Source organism: Phytophthora cinnamomi, assembly GCF_018691715.1.
Source record: "Phytophthora cinnamomi strain GKB4 chromosome Unknown Contig16, whole genome shotgun sequence".
In the NCBI taxonomy this organism is placed as follows: Eukaryota; Oomycota; class Peronosporomycetes; order Peronosporales; family Peronosporaceae; genus Phytophthora; species Phytophthora cinnamomi.
The window spans coordinates 628,031-639,420 of NW_027150949.1; the positions used below are offsets into that span (position 1 = coordinate 628,031).

At 52.0% G+C, this 11,390-nt stretch overlaps 1 protein-coding gene across 1 annotated transcript; it reads left to right on the forward strand.

The window, feature by feature from the left end:
• Nucleotides 1-10,550: 10,550 nt before the first annotated feature.
• IUM83_02411 (uncharacterized protein) lies at nt 10,551-10,902 on the forward strand (the record flags this gene model as incomplete). The annotated part of the gene is made up of 2 exons (XM_067926325.1): nt 10,551-10,779; nt 10,844-10,902. The coding sequence occupies 2 exons, from the start codon at nt 10,551-10,553 to the stop codon at nt 10,900-10,902; spliced, it is 288 nt and encodes a 95-aa protein (XP_067796622.1).
• Nucleotides 10,903-11,390: the final 488 nt, after the last annotated feature.

Sequence of the window (11,390 nt, forward strand, 5' to 3'; positions counted from 1 at the left end):
CAGACTTGCGCCACGTTGTTTCTCGACACCCGATTCAACGCGACAGCACGAGCGCTACAACGCTGGAGACCGAGTATCTCCAAGCCTGGGAAGTTGAACAAGCCGCTTGTGCTGTGGATGACGCTGCATTGCTTCGTGCCTTCAATATCGAGATTGGGTCAGGGCTTGCTCGGCGGCCCGAAGTCATTGATATTCATGCGGAAGCACTCGCCGCCGCTACAGCGAAAAAGAAAGCGGGTAACAAGACTACCAATGCCGCTACCAAACGTTTGCCACCGGCCGAACGCTTTCGACTTGATTGCGAGGCTCACATTGAGGCGCTTCAGGCTGAGCGACAGCAAACTCGCGCCCCATTCGAAGAGATCAGTGCACGGAGTCGCGCGTTCCTTGCCCAAGCTCGCGACTTCAAGCGCGAGATCCGCGCGAACCTGCAGATGGAAATGGAGGAGAACCAGCAACGGCATGTCGAGCGAGAAATCGCCCGCGAGGCCGAGAGGAGGCGTCGGGAGCAGCAGCACGAAGTGGATGAACGGATAGTCATGAAGTACGAGGACGAGTGGATGCACTGGTTGGTGAGTGAGGAGCTCCGTCTTGAAAACGAGCGACAGCGTCGCGCCGAGGAAGCGCAACGTCGTGCGGACGTCAAAGTCGCGTACGCTGCTAGACTCGCCAAACGGGGCGGTAAACGACAGGCTGCTGTGGGTCAACGCGGCAAAGGGAATGCTAGGCGCTGAAACCAGCCGACTCGTAATGGGTTTCGTCTATCAAATTATCAAGGCACTACAGAAGAGAAGAACTATGACTCGTCCGACTCACGCAACAATACGTGACGGTACACGTGTGGCGTGGTTAAACATCACATCCATGTCGCCTCGTTGGTAGACACGGGTGTCCGTGATGGTCGTCGAACGCAGCGAAGTAGTCTCGATATCACTTTGAACTATTTTCCAGCCGCATTGCCTCCTCGCCTTGAGCAGACAGCGCAGGCAAAACCGAAGGGAGCAGTGCTGGACTGAGCCGGTGTCCGATACGTCCATGACCATTTTCTTGATCACACGGCACTTCGAGCACACTATTTGACGGCAGATTGAGCAAGCCGCACCCGATCCCGAGGAAGTCAGCGAAAACTTGGAGAAGCTCTTCTCGCAGGCCTCGCAACAAGTAGCCCGAGTCCCTTCGCCTGTTCTGTGTTTAACGCTCTGCTTCATCAGCCACATCAACTTCTTTATGTGAGCGTATTCAATCAAGTTCACGCAGCTGAGAGCAGCTTCCGCCGAGATTGCGACCGAAAGGCGACCCGGCATGTCTCCACGGGAGTCAAAGAAGCCACGAGTGTAGATGTCGACCTTGCCAGGCTTGCCCTGGCGGAAGATGTAGCAGTAGCTCATCAATCCGCGAACTATGCCCAAGCGCGTAAGTTCGGGGATCTGCCGCAGTGTCACCGAGTGCATCAAGAAGTACCCAACTTTCTCACCCTTGGAGTCACGAGTGTACCCCGAGGACTCCAATATGAGGAAATCTCGCTGCTGGACGATACCCGTGAGCACCGCTGGGTGCTCTTCGGCAAACCACTTGATAGCGAGATAACGATAGGGATTATCCTCTGTTGGGCCTCTGATCGACGCCACGACTCGAGAGTCATCGATCCCGTCGTTGATGTGTGAACTGCGCAACTTCCAGTCTTCGTCGCCGGGGATAAAACACCCGAACATGCAGTCGTCCAGTGTGCCATCCGTCGTGCCGTGGAGGGCCATGAGAGAAACACCAGGCGGCCTTGACTTCTCCATGACATTGTCCCCAGCGATCCCAGACGAAGAAGAGAGCGAAATGTCGCTTTCGGCCGTTGATTCAACGTCGTTGCTAATCTCCGATCGATATCTTGAAAGTGTGCGGCTAGATGACCACGACGGACTCTCGATCACCGGAACAGGCGTCGATGCCTCCTTCTCCCGCTGGTTGATCGCCTTTTGCGTTGGCGATACACCTGCATCCCCCTCTTCGTGCGGATACGTCGCCACTGAGAATCTTGAAGCGTGCCTCCGTCCGCGATAAAGGCGTCATTGGCGGCGACAATCTCCCTAACGATAGTGTCCGCGTCTTCGATGAAGGCACTTTGCTGGTCTTCGGACAGCTGCACAACTGGGAACGCGTTCTTTGGTAACGTGAACTTCATTTGCGTGTTTCTTGTCGTTTTCGAAAATGCAGTGGCGACCAGTGCAGGTTCATAGCGACCCATGGCATCCCCCGAGCTTTCGCTATTGTCTCAGCCTCTCCGAGAGCCGTTCTCAGGATACGGATATTATTGTACGGTAAACAATATTTATCCTGTCATGTTGCACCCGGGGTCGGTCAGTACCGCCATCCAGTTTGTTCTTATGGTCCAGGACAATTCACACCTTCTGTACAAACTTTCCGAAACCCACGGCAATCATACTTCTATGTGGGGTTGTACTGAATGTATTAATAGCCGCAGTAAAGCTTAACGTCCAGTGTAGGATTGAACCCCTAAAAAATCTTAAAACGTTCGGACGATGATTATTCACTGGAACACATGTGGAAAAGCGAACCCTAATTGATGGTTGTGGTGATCCCGAAATATACTTAATCACGCGCAATCATACTCTGCATAACCAGCGCAACTAACGCACAACCCCGATTCTCCTGCACGTAGCTGTATACCTACGAGTCTCATCTTCATCTACCGCACCTCCATCCAGCTAGTTCGAAGTGTACGTACAGTGCCCACCTTGATCTCGACGACCCGTCTCAACTAAGCAATCGGCGATACAATGAAGCACGAAGCAGCGACGAGTCAGTTTCCTCCGTATGACAGCGCATTGTGGTTTTCGCACCGCAGAGGCAGCGCACTGTACTTCTTGATACATGCACAATAATAGCTGCGCATATGGCGTGACATTGCTTATCTCAAACATTCGAGGCACTTCCCGACGATGGTACTCTGGATGAGGCCTGATCAATTTATCTAACCAGCCCAGGGTTAATTTAAATTGCCTTGACTTCAATTGTCTTGACTTGAAATTAACCTTGGGCTGGTTAGATAAATTGATCAGGCCTCATCCAGAGTATCGGGAAGTGCCTCGCGTGACACCGGCAGAACGAGACACCACCGAGAACACGAAAGAAGTCGTTGCAGGAGAAGAAGTACCCGCCATCAGGTTTTTTAACAGGGCTAAGGACCGATCTTAAGTTCCGGCTCCAACGTCCTGGGACTAAATAACGCATTATGACTGGTCCAAGCATCCGTTGGCACGAGGGAGGAATCTCCCAAGTCCCACAGAGTTTATCTCGCGTCGTTGGGGGCGGGACGAGTGGTGGGGAGCAACGTTCACTACCCCGAGCATCCAAGTTGTATTGTGGGTTATGACATCCGCAAGGTTTGTGTCTAAACCACCAAATTCCCGCTAGCCATTCTTATTTTGGGACGCAGGGACGGAATTTCCCGGGATTCGTCCCGGGAACTTCTAACTGGCAGATACTTACTGAAATAACTTACGGGGCCTGCCGCCGGGCTCCTTACTCCAGCGGGTAGAAAAGTTTACGACCATCCCGCGTTCAGTATTTCAACGTCAAGCATCTCGATCTAGGTGTAGATATCGAGGGCATGGTCAAGTTTATGATGGGCCAACATACGCAGATCTACCATTTTCTTAATTTCTCAGAGCATAGCCAAGGAACGAGCAAAATACAAGGCTACGATGTAATTGGTGGAATGTGGAATTTAGGATGGTGGAAGCTTATTACTTTTCTTTCAACCAGATCCCACCAAACACAAATGACAGAGCATCCCGAAGGAGTGTCCGTGGAGGCGTGGCTTGAGAGCTTGAACTGCGGTCGCCTGCTGCGAGCTTGGAATTCAGTGCTCGGAAAAAAAAGTATTATAATAAATAATAATACTATTTTTGTACGGCATTTATTATTATTGCGATTTGAAATGACGGGGTAATATTGCTACTTTGTAAATATACTTTGTCCGGTTATTTATTATTGCTGAAGTCGCAGCGCAAGTATTTATTATTGAGTGGCGGAACTGACATTACAATTCTTTATTATAATGTCCAGGCACTGTTGGAAAGAGTGGCACCTACCCCATGTGTCGCTGCCCTTTTGGAGCGCAATCGTCGTTGTCACGCGCGGGCCGACTGTCTTCATCAGCCATGGCCACGCGGATTCCGTCGCTGCTGTCGCCGCGCTTCTTCCTGGGCTCCCGAGAGAGGAAGGGGACACGACCCCAGCCGGCTTCTGTGCGATCCGTTGAATATTAGAATAGTGGTGTGTACTTTGAGGAATACTTTATAAAGTCTTCTGCCGTCCCTGTCAAAGAAACAACAACAGTGCGAAGCAAACACTACGGGGTGAACACTAAAAAATGGTTGCTTCTTTCTGGAAAGATGCCCTCAAGGCCAATGCCGTCAGTGCAATTTGAAGTAAACAGGCTGAGTTTTAAGCCACAAACTGGTAGGCTGGCCTTCAAATTGGCGCCAAATTGGCGGACATGATGCTCGACTTCGAGTGTGGAACGAAACCACACTTAGTATTCCTCCGGGTTGTATAGCAACCGAAATGCATGCTACTGCATACACCATGAGTTTGAACGGTTGCATTGCAATGGAGACCTATAGGTGTCCTCGACAATCTATCTCTTGCGGGGATTGCTATCCCGAATCTAGTAGCATATCGACTTTAAACTGGCATAAGACTACTGGCGGCGTGGAATCTTCCGTGCGTGACATCGAAACGTGAGTGTGCAGCAACAGAAAAGCTATTCTCCTTGAAGCTCGATATGAAACCAGATTCATTAGCGATCGTATTAGATAAGTGATAACAAAATAAACCTCAATTCAAAACCAAAAACAAAACGTCCGTACCACTAAGTATGTACAGTATACCACCGACCTGGCCTTCTTAACATATACCAAGAACACAAAAGGATAGTATTACTCAGAAGGACAGTATTACTCATAAGTTTTGAGTCAGAATCCCAACTTGGACACTACAACTCACTAACGACTATCAACTGCGACACGACTCGACACTTCCCCCTCAACACATATTCCGACGGGTGTACGCGTGCGAGTACACTTACGCATGGCCCATTCACTCCGCCGAGCGGAGCTTGCGGTAGCCACTGCTGGCGTTCGCATTAGCGCTGGCGCTCGCGTGCGCACTGGCACGTGCGTTCGCGTTGCCGTTGGCGTTCGCGGTGGCACCAGTCGACGCACCGCCGTTACGTGGAGCGGGGGCGGCAACGTTGCTGTTCGACACTGTGGTCGAGTAACCCGGACTGCCATCGTGCACGACGGTGGTTGGCGCGCCGACGTTGTAGCCATTGTAGCCATTGTAGCCGTTGTAGCCGACGACGCTCGGGAGACCGACGCCGACGCTGGCCACGCCCGGCACACCGACGCTGACGCCGGGGCCGTACACACCGGGGCCGTACACACCTGGGGCGCCCACTCCGACGCTGGCGACGCCAGGCACGCCGACACCAACGCCCGGGACGCCGAGCAGGCCGAGCGTCTGGGCGGCCTCTTGTTCGGCGTGCACGCCGCTTGAGAGGGCGATGGCGGCGATGGCAGCGACGAAGATTTTGCTGCTGCTGAACATGGTTGTGACGATACTTCTTGGTGGAGGTGAGAGGTTTTGTGGAGCTTGAGATAGCTAATTGGAGAATGATCCGTGCAATGGATGTTGGTCGACGAAGTTTGTGTGTAGGATCGCTTCGGGTCGGATCGGGTGCTGTGTACACGATTCGAGTCCATGCGATGCTCGTTGAGTGGCGGTAGCGTGCTCGACGAGTCAGGTGGCTAATGCTTTTGCGGACACTTGTGGCGTTTGTCCACCTACGCACACACAGTTGTCAGTTATATTCTACATCTCCTTATCCGGAAACCTGAAGTTCTGTGTGTGACTTTGATGACAACTGCTGTCTAAATGCTGACGGGCATCGAAAACATACGTACTCTGCAAGCTGCTTGATCTCCTCGCCAGATCGATAAAGAGCAGCGAAAGGGTCGACGCTTCAGCATCAAACATTAGTCCTAGCGCCTTGCTTAGCTGCTTGCAGCACGGTCGTCTGTTGAGTCTCGTGTTTGAAGCCGCACGAAGGTCTGGGCATTGAAGTGAGGTGCCGAGCCTGAAGTACACAATTTGAAATTTGAACGATGTTATTATACTGCAATTTGTATGCACCAAGTTGAAGTTCTACACTCTAACTTGCGTCTGTTTGACATGCCAGCGAGATTTGAATGCCAGAGAGGGCAAAGCATCCGACTCGAAGCGAATTCGTGTCTTGTCGAAGCCCCAAATGTCGTGTTCGGGCGCCGATAGTGTCGGGTGGTAAACATAGCCATTCCACTAAGGACCACTTTGGGCAGGGGAATTCAATTCACTGACTGGTTTGTCTGGATGAGCGAACAAACTTCTTCATTTCGCCAAGACATTTGCATACGTGCTGCAACGACAGACTTCCTGTAGCTCTAGCAACTCCTCATTTTCGAATCCACTTTCTCAAGCTCCAACAAAATCTCTCACCTCCACCAAGAAGTATCGCCACAACCATGTTCAGCAGCAGCAAAATCTTCGTCGCTGCCATCGCCGCCATCGCCCTCTCAAGCGGCGTGCACGCCGAACAAGAGGCCGCCCAGACGCTCGGCCTGCTCGGCGTCCCGGGCGTTGGTGTCGGCGTGCCTGGCGTCGCCAGCGTCGGAGTGGGCGCCCCAGGTGTGTACGGCCCCGGTGTGTACGGCCCCGGCGTCAGCGTCGGTGTGCCGGGCGTGGCCAGCGTCGACGCATTCGCCTTGATCTAGTCTCTAAACTTATTGATACTGGAGACTTTGACAAGGCAGAAGTGCTCTTAACAAAGCTGATAGACGAAGTGAGTGCCCTTCCTCACGTTGACCAAGACAGTGAGAGCTCTCAACTCCACTACAAGCGTGGAGTGTGCCGCTACATGCTTGTAAGTTTCCTCGACGCGACTTCTGCTTGATATTGATGGTGTGTTGGTGTGTTGCTGACACATCTGTGTTGTATGTCACAGCTTAAGCGAGCTCGACAAGTGATCGACGAAGCCTCTATCGTGATTGCCGCATGTGAGCAGGAAATGCATGGGGCAGAGCTCGTTCACGCTCGACAACTTCGACTCAAGTCAAAGCAGAAGAAAGTCCAGGAACAGCAACCGGAATCTCCAAAACACCGGCCCAACAACAACGATTTCCAGCCTGAAGACTCCGTGAAAGACAGTCACACGAAGGCTGTAAATAAGCGCTCACAAGCGAGACACGACCACGAACGCTCCGCCAGCGGAGCATTGAAAGACTTCCAAGTGGCGATAGAATTCGAGTGTCCCGAGTTCACAACCGCGTATCACCTCAAGGGACTTGTCCACATGACGCTGCATCAATACCCCGACGCTGTTGATAATTTGTCAAAGGCGCTGGAGCGTGTTCATGCACCGCTCCCAAGCCTAGAAGGCCCAGACAATCAGCAAGAAGTCATCGCCGAAGCTGCAGCTGGACATCCACCCAGTATACCTGAAGCCAGCATACAGCTCTTTTTGCACCGCGCGGAGGCATATCGTGGTCTAGGACAATTGCCTTTGGCTATCGCAGACTTGCGCCACGTTGTTTCTCGACACCCGATTCAACGCGACAGCACGAGCGCTACAACGCTGGAGACCGAGTATCTCCAAGCCTGGGAAGTTGAACAAGCCGCTTGTGCTGTGGATGACGCTGCATTGCTTCGTGCCTTCAATATCGAGATTGGGTCAGGGCTTGCTCGGCGGCCCGAAGTCATTGAGATTCATGCGGAAGCACTCGCCGCCGCTACAGCAAAAAAGAAAGCGGGTAACAAGACTACCAATGCCGCTACCAAACGTTTGCCACCGGCCGAACGCTTTCGACTTGATTGCGAGGCTCACATTGAGGCGCTTCAGGCTGAGCGACAGCAAACTCGCGCCCCATTCGAAGAGATCAGTGCACGGAGTCGCGCGTTCCTTGCCCAAGCTCGCGACTTCAAGCGCGAGATCCGCGCGAACCTGCAGATGGAAATGGAGGAGAACCAGCAACGGCATGTCGAGCGAGAAATCGCCCGCGAGGCCGAGAGGAGGCGTCGGGAGCAGCAGCGCGAAGTGGATGAACGGATAGTCATGAAGTACGAGGACGAGTGGATGCACTGGTTGGTGAGTGAAGAGCTCCGTCTTGAAAACGAGCGACAGCGTCGCGCCGAGGAAGCGCAACGTCGTGCGGACGCCAAAGTCGCGTACGCCGCTAGACTCGCCAAACGGGGCGGTAAACGACAGGCTGCTGTGGGTCAACGCGGTAAAGGGAATGCTAGGCGCTGAAACCAGCCGACTCGTAATGGGTTTCGTCTATCAAATTATCAAGGCACTACAGAAGAGAAGAACTATGACTCGTCCGACTCACGCAACAATACGTGACGGTACACGTGTGGCGTGGTTAAACATCACATCCATGTCGCCTCGTTGGTAGACACGGGTGTCCGTGATGGTCGTCGAACGCAGCGAAGTAGTCTCGATATCACTTTGAACTATCTTCCAGCCGCATTGCCTCCTCGCCTTGAGCAGACAGCTCACGCAAAACCGAAGGGAGCAGTGCTGGACTGAGCCGGTGTCCGATACGTCCATGACCATTTTCTTGATCACACGGCACTTCGAGCACACTATTTGACGGCAGATTGAGCAAGCCGCACCCGATCCCGAGGAAGTCAGCGAAAACTTGGAGAAGCTCTTCTCGCAAGCCTCGCAACAAGTAGCCCGAGTCCCTTCGCCTGTTCTGTGTTTAACGCTCTGCTTCATCAGCCACATCAACTTCTTTATGTGAGCGTATTCAATCAAGTTCACGCAGCTGAGAGCAGCTTCCGCCGAGATTGCGACCGACAGGCGGCCCGGCATGTCTCCACGGGAGTCAAAGAAGCCACGAGTGTAGATGTCGACCTTGCCAGGTTTGCCCTGGCGGAAGATGTAGCAGTAGCTCATCAATCCGCGAACTATGCCCAAGCGCGTAAGTTCGGGGATCTGCCGCAGTGTCACCGAGTGCATCAAGAAGTACCCAACTTTTCTCACCCTTGGAGTCACGAGTGTACCCCGAGGACTCCAATATGAGGAAATCTCGCTGCTGGACGATACCCGTGAGCACTGCTGGGTGTTCTTCGGCAAACCACTTGATAGCGAGATAACGATAGGGATTATCCTCTGTTGGGCCTCTGATCGACGCCACGACTCGAGAGTCATCGATCCCGTCGTTGATGTGTGGACTGCGCAACTTCCAGTCTTCGTCGCCGGGGATAAAACACCCGAACATGCAGTCGTCCAGTGTGCCATCCGTCGTGCCGTGGAGGGCCATGAGAGAAACACCAGGCGGCCTTGACTTCTCCATGACACTGTCCCCAGCGATCCCAGACGAAGAAGAGAGCGAAATGTCGCTTTCGGCCGTTGATTCAACGTCGTTGCTAATCTCCGATCGATATCTTGAAAGTGTGCGGCTAGATGACCACGACGGACTCTCGATCACCGGAACAGGCGTCGATGCCTCCTTCTCCCGCTGGTTGATCGCCTTTTTGCGTTGGCGATACACCTGCATCCCCTCTTTCGTGCGGATACGTCGCCACTGAGAATCTTGAAGCGTGCCTCCGTCCGCGATAAAGGCGTCATTGGCGGCAACAATCTCCCTAACGATAGTGTCCGCGTCTTCGATGAAGGCACTTTGCTGGTCTTCGGACAGCTGCACAACTGGGAACGCGTTCTTTGGTAACGTGAACTTCATTTGCGTGTTTCTTGTCGTTTTCGAAAATGCAGTGGCGATCAGTGCAGGTTCATAGCGACCCATGGCATCCCCCGAGCCTTCGCTATTGTCTCAGCCTCTCCGAGAGCCGTTCTCAGGATACGGATATTATTGTACGGTAAACAATATTTATCCTGTCATGTTGCACCCGGGGTCGGTCAGTACCCCCATCCAGTTTGTTCTTATGGTCCAGGACAATTCACACCTTCTGTACAAACTTTCCGAAACCCACGGCAATCATACTTCTATGTGGGGTTGTACTGAATGTATTAATAGCCGCAGTAAAGCTTAACGTCCAGTGTAGGATTGAACCCCCTCAAAAAATCTTAACCCCCCCCAACCCGAGACGTTGTATAAGGCACGATAAGAAAAAAGCTTAATGTTGTGTAAGGCACGTTAAGGAATTTTATACATAGTTTTTGTATGGGCTTATACAAATTTGACGTCAAATAGGGATGGGGTTCCGCACATCGTTCCTGCACAAGTGTGCATGGGTTGTGCGCAGGCTTACATAGAGATGCAAGCAAGTTGAACTACAAGAATATAGCATCTCGAAGACTTTATGTGTGGGACACATATTCGTATCGAAAGTGGAAGGTGGTTTTGCGCGCCACTCATTTTCAGTTCAGTTCGAAATCACCCTCGCTCCAACCAAACGTCCGCGTCGTAGCGTTCCAAGCTCGCTGGAGAGAGCTCAAGCGCGCAGGCTGGGCCTCCAAGCGCCCACCAGGCCTGTCCAATGAATTCTTCTACATCAAGCCCGGCAAGAGCAAGAAAGGTGTGCGCGGCGATGACTTCTTGGTCGGCGAGCACGAACTATTGACGTATTTGGATCGGCTGGACCTCGGTAAGCTCGTTGTTTTGGTGGATAATTTACAGTACCTTACACGTCGTATATGTCGACAGACGGCGTACTCGGACGCGCAGAACCATTCCACAAGCAGCAATGACACACGAAAGGGTACGTATTGAATAACTTCTACTATATACCCATTGCACTGCTGACACTATCATATATTATACAGAATCGTATAGTCAGTCAGCGCAGACCCCAGCGCTGACCGAAGGCAGGGACGACTTGTAACGGGGTTACACGTACAAGTGGCTGCAAGCCACTTGTGAATTTAACAGATAGGTTATCTGTTAAACGTTTTGGATACTTCCTCACATTGGTGTAAGACACACCGATGGATACATTGAAGTGGACCACCACAGTGAGTGGTCCACACATACCCAAAAGATCCTATTGGTAGAAAGCAGCATCTTTCTACCAATCAGAGACATGCATATTAGCGGGGCTCTGACAGCCAGCCGCTGTCAACCCTTTCATAGATGATAAACAGTTTTTAGCAGATTTTAGAGGAAGATCAATTTACAAGCAATACAGTTCTCATTTTACCTTAAACTAGCTACTTGGAGTCTTGTCTAAGTTAACTTAAATTTGTATATTCAAATATAATTAACCTAAGTAATTACTGAGTACTTACGCTTCCTCATACACGTTGCGCAACGTGTAAGCTAAAGTAGTGAGTCAAGTTAGACCCACTACACCTGGTAGCACTTTGTAGTCCG